The following is an 18411-nucleotide window of genomic DNA, read 5'->3' on the forward strand; positions in this document are numbered from 1 at the left end:
GCTCACAACCGTCACTCGGCACCGGAAGTACTGAAGGGATGCGCGAAGAGGAAAATGTACGTGAAATGCTTACCCCCTTTGGTTCGGGGACCACCAGATGCGTGCATTTCTTGTTGAGGTGCAGCTGGCAGGTCCCCCCATAGAAAGTGAGCAAAGCCCACAGGGCGCTCCTGTCTTCAGACGACACCTGGGAAAGGAAGGGACACCGGGCTTCCGTCACACATTTCAGTCCGTGCAAGCGTGCTCATCGTCAAAGTACAAGGTGGCATCTTAGCAGTTCTGCTGCACCTACTGGCCTCCCTCGTCAAAGGAACTCGAGTAGCGGGACTCACGGGGGAACACGTGAGCGCTCAGGTATCTGCTTGTCATGACAAACTTTCAATCCCTATCGTGACTGCTTCGTAGACGTGATTTTTTTTCACCCCGTCGCCAGATGAATGGAAAACACATATCCACGCTCCAAAAAACGAATGGAGGATTCTTGCAACTCACGTGACGGGGAAGCAAGCAGAAGGAGGGAGTGCGTCACCGCGTCTGACAACCAGAGGCTCGAAAATGTCTGCGGGCAACGGCAGCACCCACGTCACTAAGGAGCCCCTTCACCATTGAGGGCTAAATACTAATTAAGAAATGGAGGAATTCAAGAGACAACAACAGTTACTTGGAGCTCAGGGAAAATCCTAAGTATTATCTACCACATCAAAGGAAATAAGGCAAGCGTGAAAGGGACCATTCTTATGCTTTGCGTAACTGATGAAGTCAACTCCAGGCAGAGTGGCTCGTGTTGGAAAAGAGGCTTTGACTGGAACAACAGAAACGGCTCCCCGTTTACTGCCTGCCTCCCATGTGCCAGGAACTGTGCCAAATGCTTCGCACGCATTCCTAACCCCTATGACCGCCATGCAAAGTGGCAACCATGAAGCCCCCCGCACAGATCAGGAAACAAACCTGCCAAAATTACAGCTAATCATCGGAAAAGCTGGCTTTTAAAACACAGGTGTGTCTAACCCCAGGCCTGCCTACATCTTCCTGCTGTTCTGTAACTTCTCTAAGGGCAATTACTCCCCAAAACAATTGCTAAAAAAGAAAATTTTAGAGTCTGAAAGACAAAAGAAGTAAGAAAAATAAAGGTGTGTGAATTAATTCTGACGTAATCATTTAACCGGGCCAATTTTTTTCCTTAATAATTTATTATAAATTCGGGGTTATGGTTAAGAATTCCGTTAGTCCTCAGGTTAGTTCTGTGTTACAAATAGCATGTTTTTAAAAACCGCCATTATTCAGCTTGCCAGAACTCCACTCTCTTACATCTACTTCCGTCCGTTTTACAAATGTTTCCAGAACTTATTCTGCACTGCACACTCACTACTCTGTGGATACTAACAAGAACACACTAATCTCCTAAAATCACCTTGGAAAGTCACTACTTTGTATCTCTTTAACGTGGTTAGCCACTGTCGCATTTCCGAAGACTGGACCAGAAAACCGTTATTTTTTTCCTAGAGGCTTTCGCAAAAACATGGCTCTCCTGCAGCATTTGGAGAGGTGAGACTGACTCACGTGATAATCCAGACCGCTCCAAGAGAGCACTACATCCCCTGTTAGAACTGAAGTTCAAAGAGCAGCCCCTCTCTGTGCCTTCCTCGGGAAGCCGTGCCTACAGGGAAGCACGTGCAGCCTGGGCTGTGCCGACCGCGGCGAGCCAGGCCCCGGGCCGGCGCCACAGGCCCGGGTCTCAACAGGGACGAGCCTATTGCTGGGGAACGAACATCAGGTGGGGGGGAGGGAGACCTGGAGCTGACACAGGGTCTCCAAAGACGAGCTCCGGGCCACCCGGAGACCTTCCACGAACCAGTTCCTGCATCAGTGCACGTCTGGGCCAAGCGACTTCAAACAGCCACACCAGCTCACGTGTGTCATGAGTCTCTTTGCACACCAAAATGTTAACAACAGTGCCTTAGCGGGGATGGAATTATGGGGACATTTTTGTTGTCATTTTTCTACTTTTCTGTATTTTCCAGATTTTCAAAAGCATTAATTTTTCTAACTGGGGAAAAGGGAAAAGGGTTTTTTGTTTTTTTTTTTTAAAGCAACCTACGCAAACTACAGATCTTGTCATCCTGGCCAACGAAGCTCGGACGTGACCTCAATACCCTAAGACCAAAAACCCAAACGCTTGAGTGGTGAGTCAGGTGCGGCCCCCACACACGCGTCCCACAGCACCGCCGCGTCTCAGGGACACGCCTCCGACACGCCAGGCTCTGGCTCCGGGTCCTGCCCAGCCTCAACGCCCACTCAGCTACCACTGGCCCTGGACCCCACGGCAGGCTGCACACACACCCTCGTGCTGGCCACGCTCCGAAACCACATGCTCGCCCTCCCCACTATCCTGTCCTCTAAGGACGTGGAGCAGAGGGCGGTCACCTCGTCCACTCCCCCCCCCCCCCCCCCCCCGAATAAATGCCTCCTTCCCTTCCCGGTACAAGTAGGACACTCCTTGGTTCTAGCCCCCAAATCTGTCCTCGTCCCCTCCTGAAAAAAACTACAATCTGAAGGCACAGTTAAAGATGGAGGTCTCGCTAGGATTCACCCCCTCGACCTCTCTGACCTCTCTCACAGGACCCAGTACAGCGCGAGGCACATGGGCAGGCAGTCAAGAAATACCTGTTGATGGAGATACGGAACGAAACGGCTTTTATCTTCAGCCTTCAAGGCTGAAACCACAACCCTGGCCAGGCTCTCCGTCGCACTCTTGGCCTGTCCCCCGAAACCTACCCAGCACATCACAACGGAGGCCCAGCCTGCATCAATACCGGCTCGGGAGAAGGCAGATGGTGTGTGTGCTTCTCAACGTCTGCGGGCACAAGCTGCCTTCCCTACCTCTCCTTGGGAGAGTTCTGGAAGACTCCAACAAAGAGCTCCAGCCTGTATCAACACCCTGACGGGGAAAAGACAGAGGTCACTGAGAGCCACCGAGCAAACGGTCCTTTCGCAAAGGCGGGGTCCTGCCTGGTGGGCGCGTGTGCGGGCAGGTGCGCCAAAGTTCGGCAAACGGTGTGGACGCCCGAAGAGTCTCTGCGTGGTGCGGATCCACCGTCGAGACGGCTCCCTCCGGGTACAGTTTCCACACCTCGCACCCACTTTTACACGCTTGTGTGTGCTACGACACGCGGCTGGTTCACAAGCGCGTCCTCCCTTGTGGACGGTGCGTTCGCTGAGGGGAGACATCCTATCTTAGCTTATTTTACACCCCCCGTCGGCATTGCTCCCGTCACAAAAGGACTCATCTGGTATTTGTTAAACCAAAGTCCCTTAGCTACACGCTGTGCACGTGGTCTGTTAACACACCTTAAGCTGAATTAACATTTTTTAGCAACCAGAAAACATCAGTGTCCGCGGTGCACTCTTCTCAACTGGGGTGTCAGCAGGTGAGCTGCTCTCACCCTTATCTGATCGAGCTTTCTGCACTCAAAAGCAGAGCTTTTTACCATGTGATCCCATCACACACTGGGGATTCCGATCCATCATCCTAAGTGATGGATGGCGTAGCAAGTGATCCATGAAGATGAAACTAACTCCAGACTCTGAGTTTTACTACCTAATGAGTTTGCTAAAAGGATAGAAAAAGACTGTCACAGGTCCTTCTAAATTCAGTTGCCTGCCCACCACAGACCCAGCCACCCCCCGGCAACGTATTTCACACTGAGATAAAACTCTACGGGCTGGACCGCTTCCCAGACCACATGGCCAAGGGACCCTTGTTCACCTCTGCCCGTGCTCCCTACCACCTAGTTGTGGCTTCTTCCATGGGCTCCCCATTCTCCCCCTCCCTGCCCCTCTGCTGTCTTCTCAGCCCAGACCCTGAGGTCCGCATGGACCACTAGGCCTGCACGATGGCCACCAGACCAATCAGCAGTCCTGTGTCCCTGCCCAGCATTCTTACTCTCCTCCTCTCCTGAGTCACAGGCAGGACTGAGGGGACACCCGGAGCCGTGCACAACTATCCGCTACAAATCAGCGCTCCCTTCCTTTACTTGGGGTGCTGCTGCTTCCCAGCAGTAAAAACTGAGTCTGATTTCATGCCTGGTTTCTAAAAACAATTCCCTCTCCTCCAATAGCATCTCTACGCTCAGATTTCTTCTCTGCAGAGCCCCTTTACTGCATGCTACCCAAGGCTCTGCTCCTGGCTACCTACCTCCTACGTTCCTCTGGAAGAAGCAAATTCTCTGCCCGTCACACCCCCCCACATCCCCACATCTGGATAGCTAATCGACACCCCAAACTCAACGTGCTTCAAACCAGCTTCCCCGGCTTCCCTGAGGAACCAGGCTCCCGTTTCCCCCCTCCAGCAGTGAGTGATGCTGGCACTTCCCCCAGGCTCCCGGCCTGCTCGGACCCACAATTCACTGCGGAGGCAGCTCCAGGACCTGCCACACGGGCGCCCCGGGGCGCTGCCTTCTCCTCCTTCGTCCCAAGTGTGGCCACATCACCAGGCCCTGCCAATTCCCGTCCGGGCCTTGGATCCACAGCGCCATCCCGAATCCAAACCTCTGCCTCAAGTCCAAGATCACGCCCTCCCTCTGGCCCAAATTCCCATCCCCACCCCGGCCCCGTGTCCTGCTACAGCCCCCAGACCAGCTGCACCTGCCAAACTGCAAGGATTTTCGTCTGCTTGTCTGCGTTTTTCAAATGTCCTCCTGTAAATATTTGTAATCCTAAATTAAATACTTAAGAAAAAAGGAAGGAGCATCCTACTGGCCACTCCAGGAAGCTCAAACTCCAACATCTGGGTCCGTTCCCGTGCTCTCCGCCCCCACCCTCCCAAACGCTCTCTTTCCTCTGCACTCCGAGCGCACACCTTCCGTCAGCAGCCAGCCTTGGCGCCCTCGTCCGTCCTTCCATGTTGCTCTGCCAGGAACGCACTCCCCTGTCCCACTTTTGCTCTAATTCTGCCCATTCTTTGGGGCCCCTCAGGTCTGACATCTCCCCTCCCCCAGGCTTCCTGACCAGGTCGTCCACACGGGTGACTGCTCTTGTGATCTTACGCACCGACACCAGGCCACCTGATCTAGCCCATCATACAGCAGGTGTTGTGTGTGCCTTAACCTTAGTGTTGTAGGTCTGATAATCTGTTACCTTTGTGAAATGTAACCACTTTTCAACCTTTGTGAAATGTAACCACTAGTGTTTTCTAAGACTAAAAGTCTTCTCTGTTGCTAAACCCGTAGTTAATAAGGATCCCTATTAAATGAAGGTAGCAAAGACAAAAAGAGAGAATTTCATAACTTTAAAGGACTTCAGGAATTAACCAGATGCAAACACAAAAAAGTGACCCTAACTGAGCTTGCCTACTGTGCGGACAGGGAAGGGGTCAAACTGTGGCAGGGAGACCGCCAGAACGAAGGGGGAGCCTGGCCAGCCTGGCTGGGTGACTCCCGACCACAGAGGCGCATGGCTGTGAGCGACACCCTCCCGGGTCACCCAGGGCTTCGAAGGCCCCTCCTTGAGGCTTCCACAGGGATGGGCGCCACCCTGCTCCTCACCCAAGTCATTGCGATGGGTCTGTGAGGGCATGGGGCAAGGCCACGGTCAACCACACCTCTTCCTGTGCTCGTGCTGAACAGATTATTCTACGCAATTTCAAAATGAGTTCAAGTAACACCAGCTGGACTTGTTACAATGTTTTTTTGTTTTTTTTTTTTTTTTTATAGTTTGAGGGTTTTTAGCTGGGGGTGGAGGGCACAGAACACAATTTAAAAACACTGAATATCCACTTTCCTCACTACCTAGAATTTACCATGGCTAACGTTGGGTCCCTCCCTTCAGACATTTCTCGTATATATTCCTTGGCTAACGGAACATGCACATACCTACGTCATGGCCTCCTCCCCACCCCCCCTCAAAGCACTGTCCTCCTCTTTCCGTGCTTTCATAAAGCACCACCGACACTGGCTATGTACTTGCACTGCCGTGCAACTGCACACAACAGGTTTCTGAACCATTTCCAACAAGAGGGTGACCTGATTTTTTTCCCATTTTACCCTAGATATTCTACACGATGCTCTGCGGAGCGCCTTTATCTATCAACCTGCCCTTATTTCTGCCAACTTGGGATACGTTTCTAAACCTAAGAGAACCGCAGGGGAAAACAAAAGGAGTTATTTTAGGGCTCCCGCCACTCCCCAACTTGCGTAGAAAGCAGCTGTGCTGCACTGCATCCCCGCCAGCGGCGAGGGGAGGAGGGGAGCGCGTCCGCAGGTGCACCGGCACGGCACACACGCGGAGTCAGGCCTGCGGAGTCAGGCCTGCGCACGCGGCCAGGCGCGCAGGGTCAAGCGCGAGAACTGAAGTTCTTCCGCCCGTGCTAATAAATGTTCGTGTCCTGATGGCAAAGTGTGTCAAATGTTACGTCCTGCTATTTGCGATTCCTCTTTACAAAAAGTCGTAAACTCATTTTTTTGCCTTATCTACTGAGGTTTTATTTTTCTTTGCCTTTAGGAGTGAATTTTTGCCATCTTAAATAATTTCATTTTCACTTATTTTTTCACATTCAAATCTTACACCTTTGTAATTCTTTACGTTAGAAAGACCATTTCGCCCATTAAAACTTTAAATCTTTAAGTCTAAGCAGGAAAGTTTAAATAATTATAAACGTATCATAAGGTCACACTGAACATGCAGCTTAGTAGAGGGCTTCTTTAAAACTGGTTTACAAACAGGTCATAAATCTGAAAGTGTAAAAACTCAGAACTGCTATGTGTAAACAACACAAGACGGACTGTAACCATGCTTACCTGGGAGAGGCAGGCAGTGATTCCAAAAAAGATCTGACACGACTCTGGAGAAAAACCATTCACTCTGTTTTATAGTTATTAAGATTCCACTGAAATGAGATTAGTGCAACCTGCATTTCACGAAGACGTGCTATTTGCCCACCGGGACGTGATCCACCCCACCCCCGCCCTCCCACTCAGTCCACGGAGCAAAGAGACTCAGACTGGCCAAACAGTAGAGGAGCCTCGAGAAGGAGCAGCGGACAGCACAGAGACAACAGGAGGTTCCGTGAAGTGCTTTCTAACTCAGCGCCTCCACCAACATCAAGAAAACGGGCCCAGTACACTCGCAGGGGAAAACATCTGACCTCCAAGGGCTGGCTCACTCCACACACACGTACACACACACACACACGCACACACATACCTATATACACACACGGCACAGCAATTACTTTAACAGCACATTCCAAAGTCTAGAGTTTATTTTAGAAGGAAATGTTAACGGAACTTCTGGGCTACGACAGAGAGAATCTTCCATAAAAGAACTTGGGTTCTAGTCTTGCTACCGCTGCTAACTTTACGAAGCTGGGCAAGACCAACTCTAAGCTTCGGTTTTCCTTTACTAAAACAAGAGTTAGAATATACATGATTCCCAACTCTCCCGGCTCTAACACTCAGATTTTTAAAATTCATGCAAAAGAGCTGTGTGCCAGACATTGGGCATATGGCTCTACCCAAGGAGACATGACCTCAGGGCGCCAGTAACATACAGCCTACTCAAAGCCAACACGAGGACTTTTTTTGAAGAATCTAGAGTGTCCACAATTCAACATGGGTTATTAAAGTATTGCCCTGTTTTCTCAACAGGAATAAAGTATAGCTACTGAGGCAAGTAAGTGAAGAAAAACAGATCAAACTGAAAATCCTACTGTAACCTGGAAGTCTCCCACCAGCCCTGCTGAGAGATCTCATAATTGACGGGAGCCTGCCTGTCTGACTAACCTCTGCAGACCCCAACGTCATGCCTTCAGCCCCATTATCCAAGATCGGTTTCCACGCTCCTACCTGTAGCTCACGCATTTTCTCCTTCCAAAGCCTTGGGGAAACATGAACAAAGGCAAATCTAGATTGTGCCGTCCAAGAGTCTTGGGGATCCTTTTATGTCCCTTTGAGCTGCGCTTGGACAGACAGATAAGAACTCAAGGGGAGGACAGCTTCTTAAGGAATCTCGTGCAGAGAATAAGTGATCCACAACAGGAAGAATTAACCTCTCGTCTTCAAAATTATCCCTCTGTCTCCCAGTCTTTTTTTTTTTCACCTGTACTTAGAAAACAAAGACTCCCAAAACAGCAAAATGGGATGAAAACTAAAACAAAACACGAACTGATTTCCCTTTAACTCTTCAGATTATGGATGAAAAGCCTTAGAAGTTTTGAGTTGGAGTTGCTAGAGTTCTGCACATCCTCCAAGAACTGCTTATAGAGGGATGTTGTGTTGATTTGAGGCCACCTATATTTAATACACAAAGATTTCCTCTGTCTGCATCAGTTCAATAAAGTAAAAATGCATTCCCAGGACCCACCTGGCCGAGCTGCAAGACAAAACTGGATGAAAGACATCATCATCTGCAATTTTAGCATCAGGGTACCAGGTACCCTGAAAAGGAGCACCTCCATGATTAGGTTAAGCGTGGAGTGACCCTCCAGGGAAGCTGCACACGGCCAGGGCGAAACAGAAGCCACGAGGCTCAGAACACGAGAGGGCAGCCCGACATCTCACCCAAGGCAGGGAGGACCGTGCTCTAAAGCCACACTCAGGACATGCAGAAGCAGGGGACCATGCGTGGGAGGGAGCTCCCTGAGGGCAGCAAGGACACCTTGTCGACCCCTTTAGTTTTGGTGCCCAGCCCATAGCAGATGCCAGCACGTGTGTTAAAGAAACCTTTTACCCGACGTAATCAAAAAGAATGACAGCGCATATCAACGAAACTAGAAACGTTCTGATGTTCTCTTCCCCTATCCGTTCTTCAAGTAACTCATGATTTGGCCCACGCAGACTTACGAGTTTGGAAATAGTCCACCTAACTAGACATCACAAAAACTGTTCCAGAGACGAGAAGCTGAGGTCTAGAGAGGAGGCCTGCCCGAGATCAGAAAGCCCTGTCCTGGAACTGGAGCCCGGTCCCGCAGCGGGCAGCCCTCCCTCCGGGGGTGGGGGTGGAGGTGGGGGTGAGACAAGGATCAGGTACAGAAAATCCGAATCAGAATGGAAAACACAAGGAACAGAGGACACGGACACACACACACACACACACACACACACACACACACACACACAGGCCCAAACTAACGAACCCACTCAGTTACCATTTCAATCTTAAACCCAGAGTTGTCCTTTCCCTCGCCCCTTCCCCAAAAAGGATACGGCAGAAGAGCTCCACACTGAACGGACAATATCACCCAAGACGGCTGAAAAAGAAAATATGAACTCAAATCAAAAAATGCTTTCAATTTACAATCAAGATGACATTTCACCAGCCCTGCTCCTAGAAATTAAAGGCTTTGTTATAACTGATCACAAAGCACCCAGATTATGAGTATTCAAGTGGTAAAAATATCAAAGATTAGTTATTATTGCCCAAGCGAAAAAGCTCAATTACAGAACAAAGCACTACCACATATTTTAAAAACTATTATGCCTATAAATGTAAATTCTAGGCACACACACTATTAATGCTTAAGCGTCGAGGTTAGCTGGGAACTGTCCTCAGACCCGAAGGGCTGGGGTCTGACAGCCAGGCCTACCCCCTCCCCATCCCAGGCACACTGGGCCCTCCCTGGCTTCCCTCTTCAATCCCGAACCCAACCAAGTCTAAGTTCATGAGTATTTTTAGTAATCTCCAGTATATACAAATGCTGGTAAATCATGAGAAGTATTTCTGTCTGGTAATTTTTTATGAATTCCATAATTCAGATTAATTATAAAACCTTAGTTTAATTACTACCTTTTTGGGTAACTTGTATTTTTGAAAATTTGTATTTCCACATTTTTAACATTACATTCACCTACATACTACCCCATTTAGCCAGCTGAAACTTTCAGAAATTTCAACCAGCTGAAACATACACACAGACTTATTATTCGTGCATTAATTTATTCAAGTACTTATTGAGAATGTTTTGTCCCAGAGATGGTACAAGGCACTGGGGATATAATAACAAAGAACAGGTATGCGGTCTTTACTCTCATGCAACCTATATTCCAACCTAATGATCTCCAAACTAGTTTTGGCACGTACTAAGAACTGCAGAGGGACACCTGGGAGTCTCGGTCAGGTAAGCATCCGACTTCGGCTCAGGTCATGATCTCACTGCTCGTGGGTTCGAGCCCCATGTCAGGCTCTGTGCCGACAGGTCAGAGCCTGGAGCCCTCTTCAAGTTCTGTGTCTCCCTCTCTCTCTGCCCCTCCCCTGCTCGTGTGCTGTCTCTCTCTCTCTCTCTCTCTCTAAGTTAATAAACATTTAAAAAAAAAAAAAAAAGAACTTCAGAAAACAAAATACCCCTGTCGTTTTTCGGGTAACATCAACAATTTTTCAGCCTAAGTTTATAAAAGTGTGTCTTCTGTGAACAGGGTGTAGGAATACTGACCGTTTTATAAAATAAAGATTGGCTCCGCTTGGAATAATTATTTCATGAAGATGTGATCATTTTACCACGCATTTTAAGTAACTTATTGGAAAAAGCGCACCAGGCTGAAAGCGAGCACTTATGCTTCTGCCCAGCACTTCACCCAGCGGGCCTTCACATTCTCTGATAATCCCGGGGAAACTCCAGTTCAGTTTAAGGGAGCTGGCCAGCGCCGGTAGCCGACACTGGCTTGGACTCTTCTATAGTGGGCGGCGTCACGTGAGCCAAGCTTCACGGTCCACGGTAGCACCCAGAGCCCCGCGGAGCCCTGCTTGCACGGCTGCGCACCAGGGCGGCTTTCGAGAGAGCAGCATTTCTAGTCATCCCATGGCATGGCGTGGAGGGTTCCCAGAGCCCGGGGCGATGCGCTGTGACAGGACCTGGGCCGGTGAAGGTGTGACTCTTCCCAAGGACACTGGGACAGGTACCCCTTCCGACTATCGTGCGGCATACACCCTGGGCGGTGTCCCTTGGGGAACTGGGGGGCGGGGGAAGCACGGGTATTCCCACTTGAGGGTTGAGGGCCAGCCACCACCAAGTCCACGCAGAGCAGAATCACCCCCAGGCCCTCATTCACATGAGTCTAGGACACACCAGTAACAATAAAGCAGAAACGGAGAACCGGAGAACCGGAAAAGCATCGTAATAAGGAGCTCTTTATCCCAAAGGCAAGTAACACCGCATAAAAATAAGCCCACTGCGGGTCAGCGTTAACATTTCCAACGATGCCCTAAGGGCACTGAGAAAAATAAAAATATGTCCGTTAAAAAAGTTATTCCAAAAGTTTTGGTGCCTAAAGATGCAAGTTTTAAAGATCTACGCAATTCAAATATGTAAATGACAATCTGTCGCCGGGTATAAGGACGCCTCGTTTTTAAAATGCACTTGTCAAATTCAGTACGTTAAAGGCCAAGGGATCTGGGCTTATGGAGCCAGGCCTCTGCCTCAGTCGGCTGAGCTCAGACTAAGAACTTGAGGGTCTACTGGTGTCATCGTGGCGGGGGGACACAGACTGCTGGGCCAGCTCTGACGAGCTCCATCACCCTGGCATGTGGCACCACAGTCCCTGGACAGGACAGGCGCGGCCACCAACGGCAAGTAGACCGGGGCGCTGGAGACAGGAGCGCCAGGAGTGCTAACGGTGTGCCTGGGGGCTCGTGCCAAACTACAGCCAAAAGGGGACGGGTGGGCCAGGGGCGTACTAAGCCAGACTGGCAAAATGGTGAGAGTCACAGAAGCTGGCTAACAGGCACTTTATGCGGCCTTAGTACAGCCCGACTCTTCCAGAAACACGACGTGTAAAATAAAGAAGACTGCCTTTTTATCCCAGAACTGTGCAGGGACTGATCGCCACTCAGAACCGTGACCTCGCAGCTGGAGACTCTGCCTGCAGAGACGGGGACAGGTCTACCTTTCAGGAGTCACGTCACAGCGCCTCCACCTACGGCAGCAGGTGACCTCCGCCTCCAGGGGGTTGTGCCCAGTATTTCTGTAGCGAATACGTGATCTTCACTTTCCCTTTTTCCCCCTTTACATTTCACTTCGGGGTACTTCCATGTCAACACAAGTACACGTTTGTGTATACGTGTTTTAAATTGTGGGACGCTCCTCTAGGTACAAGTAGGGGGATAATAAAGGGGGTATTACAAAGCGCAAGAAGGGATTTGACCGTCACCAGATTTAAGACCCACTGCTCTAAATGACCTCAGCCCCCAGCACTGGTTAATACGGGGGCCCTCTTAAGGTTCACTCTGAAACCTACACAATCCATGTGAAGTCACTGTCACAAGACAACAGGCTCCACGCTACCGAGAAAAAGAAGGTGTGCAGGGAAAGGGGCCAGAGGCACGGTCCCCACAGCTAACGAAGAATGGAAACAAACCAGAGACAAAAGCAGGACCCGAGGGAGGGAGGTGCCCGAGCCCACGGCCCAGGGCCTGTCGCAAGTCTGTGTGTCTTGAGAGGTGGGGTCAGGTGGACGGAGCAGGAAAGGTGCGGATACTCCGTCCTCACGAAGGGCCTGGCCAGGCTGAAACGCACCGTCTAGTGCAGGGACGTGACCACTGTATTTCACTGCTGCGAATGAACAGTAGCTCGGACTTCTATAGCCGTCTCCTGAGAGTCTGGTCTCTGAAAGGCTTCTCCTGAGACACAGATCTAGTCTCAGGTTTATTTTCAAAAATCAGATTTCTAAGCCTGAAAGGCAGTTTCAGAGCCTGGACACTGATGAGGTGCAGACCTCCCAGGGCCAGGCCGGCTTCTCTGTATCCCAGCCTCACTTAATGGCAATCCTTCCTGATTCTAGCCTCTCTTGTTACTATACCACAACAACTTTTAGACTGATTTTAAAGCAAAGTGTTTGATGGCATAAAGAAGAAAAAAAATATGATAGTGGAATTAAACTATTTTAGGACAAATATACAATACCTCTGATTAGAAAAAAACTGAAGGACTAAAACTATACAATTACATTTAACATCAGTCAACTCAACTACGGGCAGCAAGAGAAGAGCACAGTGTGTAATCAGCAAACTCTGAACAACTCACCCACCCAGCTGAGGCCCCCACTTTCTTTCTTTTTTTTTTTTTTTTCAACGTTTATTTATTTTTGGGACAGAGAGAGACAGAGCATGAATGGGGGAGGGGCAGAGAGAGAGGGAGACAACAGAATCGGAAACAGGCTCCAGGCTCTGAGCCATCAGCCCAGAGCCTGACGCAGGGCTCGAACTCAGGGACCGCGAGATCGTGACCTGGCTGAAGTCGGACGCTTAACCGACTGCGCCACCCAGGCGCCCCATGGCCCCCACTTTCTAAAATAAACTAGCCAACATCAGCTACGTAGCGGTACCAGTGACGGCCACCAGGTGGACAGCGTGACACATGGTCATCGCGACCACTGTCGGGGAGCAGTTGAACAGCACGGCAAAGGGGGGTCGGGACTCCCTCCAACATGGCTGGCTGGAAGTTAAGGCCACCTGACACGGCGGGGATGGATTGTGACCCTGCTCCAGGAGTTACCTCCTGTCAGGACTCTGTCTGCCCCTGAGACTGAGCACTTTCTCCCGAGTCCCCAGTGCCCGCTGATGACACACCCCCTTCCAAGGCACAGGTCCTTGGCGTAGAGAGCTCCAGACAGAGTCGAGATGGGGCCACCCCACGGCAGGTGCATCCGCTGACCAATCTAGACCTAAGGGAAAGGGCCTTCTGCCGTGGTGGGTTACGAGCTGTCCAAAGAGCTTTGTTCATCCGGCAGCTTCCTCTACAAAGCAAACACTCTGAGAAGAGTTCCACAAAGTCTTGAACGTATTACTTTCAAGATACACAATGAGATACATAAAATCAATTCGATTTACTACCGACCTTAACGACAGGTAAGTCAAAGACTTCCCGAGCTTCTCCAACCTCAGGATTGTCCCCGTCTTCTGAAATTATGTGTGAGGCTAGCGCGTTGTAGGACACTTCCTTCGCTTTCCCAGCTTTCAGAAGCTGAATAACCTTTTAAAAAAACACACAAATTAAAATGGAAAAACACATTTCATTCTTCTTTTTTTTTTAGCGTTTATTTTTGAGAGAGACAGAGTGCAAGCAGGGGAGGGGCAGAGAGAGGGGGAGACACAGAACCCGAAGCCGGCTCCAGGCTCTGAGCTGTCAGCACACAGCCCGACACGGGGCTCGAACCCACGAACCACGAGATCATGACCTGAGCCGAAGTCGGACGCTTAACTGACTGAGCCACCCAGGCGCCCCCGTTTCATACCTGATTTACACAAATTATTGTGAACAATGAAAAGTCTAATAAACACACGCCGTGTCCACCACATCAAGTTAATAACTGACTCTGAGTCATACGCAATCCAACATTTGAGGACAGTGAAAAGCAGCAAATCTTGACCCACTGACCAGGTAAGCACAGAGGCTGCGAGCCAGGTACTAGGTAGTATCTTGGTCTGACAGACAGTGGCAACAGTACCCAGGCCCAAACTCAAAGCGCTTAGGGACAGGCGGTTTCACCAAAACCAGGAAAGCTTCTGGAAGAAGAGCCACTTGAGCAGAATCCCGATGAACTTAAGGAGTTGGCCACACAAAAATGCAGGCACCGACGGAGCACAGCATTCGACACACGGGACGGGACACCGGGCCAGACCACAACCGGCCTGACCTCCTACGCAAAAACACTTGTACTTTATCCTGAAATAAAACACAAGCGTCTTCTGGAGCGACACAAGGGTTTTAGGCAGGGAAACGGCATGACCAGATTTCACCCAAAGAGTGCGGTCAGGGCAAGAATGGAGGGAGTGTGAGGCACCTGCAAGCGCCCGGGGGAAAGCGGCAGGTACTGACCTGAGGGACTGTCCCAGGGATAGGAAGAAGGAAGGTGCGGGAGAACAAGCGACACGTAGTGCCTGGGAGGGGGGACAGTGCAAGAGAGAAAGTGCAGGGGACACAGCAGTAGCAGTCACTGAGGAATGTGTTCTGATCTCGCAGAGGTGGGGAAGCAGGAAGAAAAGTGCTTTGGTCTGGGCACATCCTCTGGGTGCCACATGGAAGGTCTAGGAAAAGACATCAGTGGTCCTTGGGGAGACCTGGGCCCCCAGCGGGTGGGGAGTCATCAGCACGTCAGCGACACGGTGGTGGCCAAAGTTCTGAGGGTGACCGAGATCCCCAGCTGCCGAGGGGTGAGTGAACCGGACCCTACTCACCCGCCAGGGACAGGGGAAGGGGGCGCAGAGCCCGAGTGGCCCCGGTGGGCACCACCTATGAAGGTGATCCGGCGCCCACACGGCTCGATTGACCCACAAGTCGGACTTTTTCAGAACATTTCACTCACCATCCAGAGATAGCAACTGGGGCCGATGCTAAGTATTTGGTTCACACGTGACCAAACAACGGTGGTAGCGACCAATCACCCCCACTTCCCTCCCTGGCCTCCAAGCATCCACGTCCACTCAGTTGTCCCACAGAAAACGACACCCTCTTATGCAGCCTTCACGTGCACTCCTGACCCCACTACCTGTTTTAGGGGTGTTGAGATTTCCATCCCCCCCTCCCCCCCCCCACTGGTCCTAACACGCGCACGCACACACGTCCGGGGCCCTTCTCTGCTTCCTCTTTGTGACAAACCGCTTGGAACGACGGTCCAACCTGTGTTCACTGCCTCACTCCCTGTTCACTCTTCACCCACTGCCGCCTGCCTTTTCTAGAACTCTACGGAAACACTGAATCTTCATGGACCTTGAGGATACCCAGACCACTGGCTTCTTTCCAGGCTCCACAAAACTGAAGCTGCCTTACTAGCTTGATCTCCCATCACCCTGCACCAAGTGTCCTGATCGTCCTGACGTATCCCAAGTATATTAAGGCCTCCGTTCCTCAGCACACGCGTTCCACATGAAAGGCCTCACTTCACTCTCTTCTTAACTTCTGCGTATCTCAACGGCCAACTGCAAAGACGCCGACTTTGGAAAAGTTCAGGGGCGCCCAACACAGAAGTCTGCTGTTGCCACACCAACCACCCTACACCACAAGGTCTTCAGGTGGGCCCCCCACTCCCTACCAAGAGGGGGTCCTCAAGGATACGAATCAGGTTCCGCTTCTCTCTTACATCTGCTATCTAGGCCAACGCCTTAACAGGTACTACGTGCTCAATACGCATGGACTTTCTGAATCCGTGTTTGTAAGATTCAGGGAATCAATGGTTTGGCTGTAAATCATTTACAAAATATCCTGTTCCAGATCAAAGTGGTTTGCCAAGGACATTTTGAAGCACTTAGATTTGAGTCATGGTTGAGCAGATATGGTTCCAACTCAGCTTGTTCCAGGTTTTCAGTAATATTTGGTTCAAGTCCCTTGCAAGATAAAGTCAAAACCCTAAAACAAAATAAAGAGAGTAGCAAGGAAGTGGGAGAGAAGACTGATGGATACTAAAAGAAAGGAAAATTATCAACACGGGGAAAAAGGTCCCACTGTTACAGGCACTCATTGTGATCACTCTGGGTTCAACACCTGTTTACCTTCAAACTCAAGGCTAAGTCTCTTCACCCCATAAAGTAGAAAAAGGATCCACCTTGGGGACCGTGCCGCGCGACAGAATTTAGTTACTAAGACACCCACAGACCAGCCTCCAGAAGGCCAAGACCAATCAGCCTTCCACAATTCCTTTTACGCCAACCAAATTTACTTCTTAAACACCAGTCTCCACTCTTGAGGCCTTAAGGTCCGATCATCTGGCTCTGCATCCACTCCCAGCTTGGCAGTCACAGCAAAGGACGCCCGAGACAACTTTAACCACATCAACTTCAATAAAGGGGATATTGTGAGAATGCACCTGAAAGGATATCCAACCAAGGCTCATTTCCACCGTGGAAGAGGAACACTCTGGCATTTCACCACATGTATCACTCAGAAAACCCACGATATCCTTAGGGGTGAGCCCAAACTACGAAAAATTAAGTGCCTAGAGTGATGGTACTCCCTGGCTATTTCCCACATTTCCTGTTTAATTCCCCCAATCAGGAAAATCAAACAACAGGACTTCACTGGTGGCAAAGTGAGCGCTTCTCACGCTTACTGGGGCTGCACAGCCCAGACGTGTGCACTCCGGTGGCCGGCCACACCAGGGGCCACGTTCACTAAGCCCCAGCAGCCTGGACGTGGGGTTCCTGGCTGAGCTCCATCACCTTCCTCCTGTCCACACTCTGGGACCTACTGTTCTGGGAGCCCAGACACACGCGGTGGGCAGCAGGAAGGATGCTCCCAGTCCAAATTTGCCCCAGAAAGGAGCAAAGTGGCAGTTGGCTGAGGTGGCAGGCTTCAGGGGGAACTTACCACACGCGACAGAGGCCGGTCCCCCACCAGGCGTAGGGCAGTGACATTCCGTCCTAGGCCCGAGGCATGGACCCTCCTCCCCTCCTCCCTGGTTAGTAAGTACCCTCCTCTCCAGGTCTCTCTCCTCCCTGAGCTCACCCTCCAGATGCCCTCCTGGCCAAAGGTCCTAGTAGAGCACGACACAGATCTGCGACCCTCCCCCCATCTCCCCCAATCGTGGGTCCTTAAGACCCCCCCTCCCCTCCAGCCTCCCGGCCGCGGGTCTCGCAAACCACCCCCACATCCCCTCTCTCTCCTCTGCTCCCCGCCGGGCGCAGGTCCCGCAGAACCCCCACTCCCAGGTCTCCTGCCTCCCCTCCCCGGGTCTCCTCCAGAAAGTCCCGCAGACCAACCCCAGGTCTCCTCTCCAGATCCCCTCCCGAGAGTACCGCAGACCCCCCCCCCCCACCAGGTCCCCTATCCCCCGCCAAGCTCGCCGGCCCCGGGCCTGCTCGGCACAGGTGGCCCAGCCTCCGCGCAGCCAGGCCGGCGGGCTCGGCGGGGCCCGGGCGGCGGGGCCCAGACGTTTTGCGCCCGGGCGCGCGCCCGCGGCGGGAGCGGGGACGGGCCGGGGACGCGGAGAGCGGCGGGCGGGGGCGGCGCGGTACCTGCGGGTCGATGTCGCCCACCGCGTAGTACTTGACCTCTCGGAACATCTCATCGGGAACTTTGGGCGCCGGGTCCGACATGGTCGCGGCTGCCGGAAGGCTCCGCGGCGGCTCCCGCCCCGCCCCGCGGGGCCCGCTCCCCAACGGCGCGGCCGGGGCCCGGTCCTGCGAGTCGGGCCCGCTCCCCCGCCCTCTGCGCCCCCGCCCGCGCCGAGCGGCCCAAGCGCGGGAGCCGCGCGCGCCCTGCGGGACGCACCATCCCGCCGGCCGCCGAGGGGGAGCGCCGAGCAGCCGGCTGACAGCCGGCGCCGCCCTGCGGCTCCGCGGCGGCCCGCGGCTCCGAGGGCACTGGCACCGCACAGCCCGGTCCGCAGACCCGGAGCCCGTGGCCGCCGCCTCCTCACAAGGGGGCCCTGGGGACGCGCAGAAACGCGCCCCCCCCCTTGGCGCGGCCCGAGTGGGCCGGTCCCGGGAAAG

The 18411-nt window shown here is 52.0% G+C and overlaps 1 protein-coding gene across 5 annotated transcripts in view; it reads right to left on the minus strand.

The window, feature by feature from the left end:
* Positions 1-18151, minus strand: part of PAXIP1 (PAX interacting protein 1) — a 51056-nt gene extending 32905 nt beyond the window's left edge. For 2 of the 5 annotated variants that reach the window (XR_007146893.1, XM_047832965.1), the window contains exons 1-5: positions 17935-18151; positions 13823-13957; positions 9201-9244; positions 6795-6858; positions 74-187 (exon numbers count right to left, since the gene is read on the minus strand). Coding sequence is in view for 3 of the 5 variants with exons in the window: in XM_047832965.1 (XP_047688921.1) it covers positions 74-187; positions 6795-6858; positions 9201-9244; positions 13823-13957; positions 17935-18015 (438 nt within the window). In the remaining 2 variants the exon portion in view is untranslated. The remainder of the gene's footprint in view (positions 1-73; positions 188-6794; positions 6859-9200; positions 9245-13822; positions 13958-17934) is intronic. The other 3 variants (XR_007146888.1, XM_047832941.1, XM_047832955.1) reach the window with 3 other exon arrangements.
* Between the last annotated feature and the right edge of the window lie 260 nt (positions 18152-18411).

The sequence above is a fragment of the Prionailurus viverrinus genome, chromosome A2 (assembly GCF_022837055.1).
Source record: "Prionailurus viverrinus isolate Anna chromosome A2, UM_Priviv_1.0, whole genome shotgun sequence".
Lineage (NCBI taxonomy): Eukaryota > Metazoa > Chordata > Mammalia > Carnivora > Felidae > Prionailurus > Prionailurus viverrinus.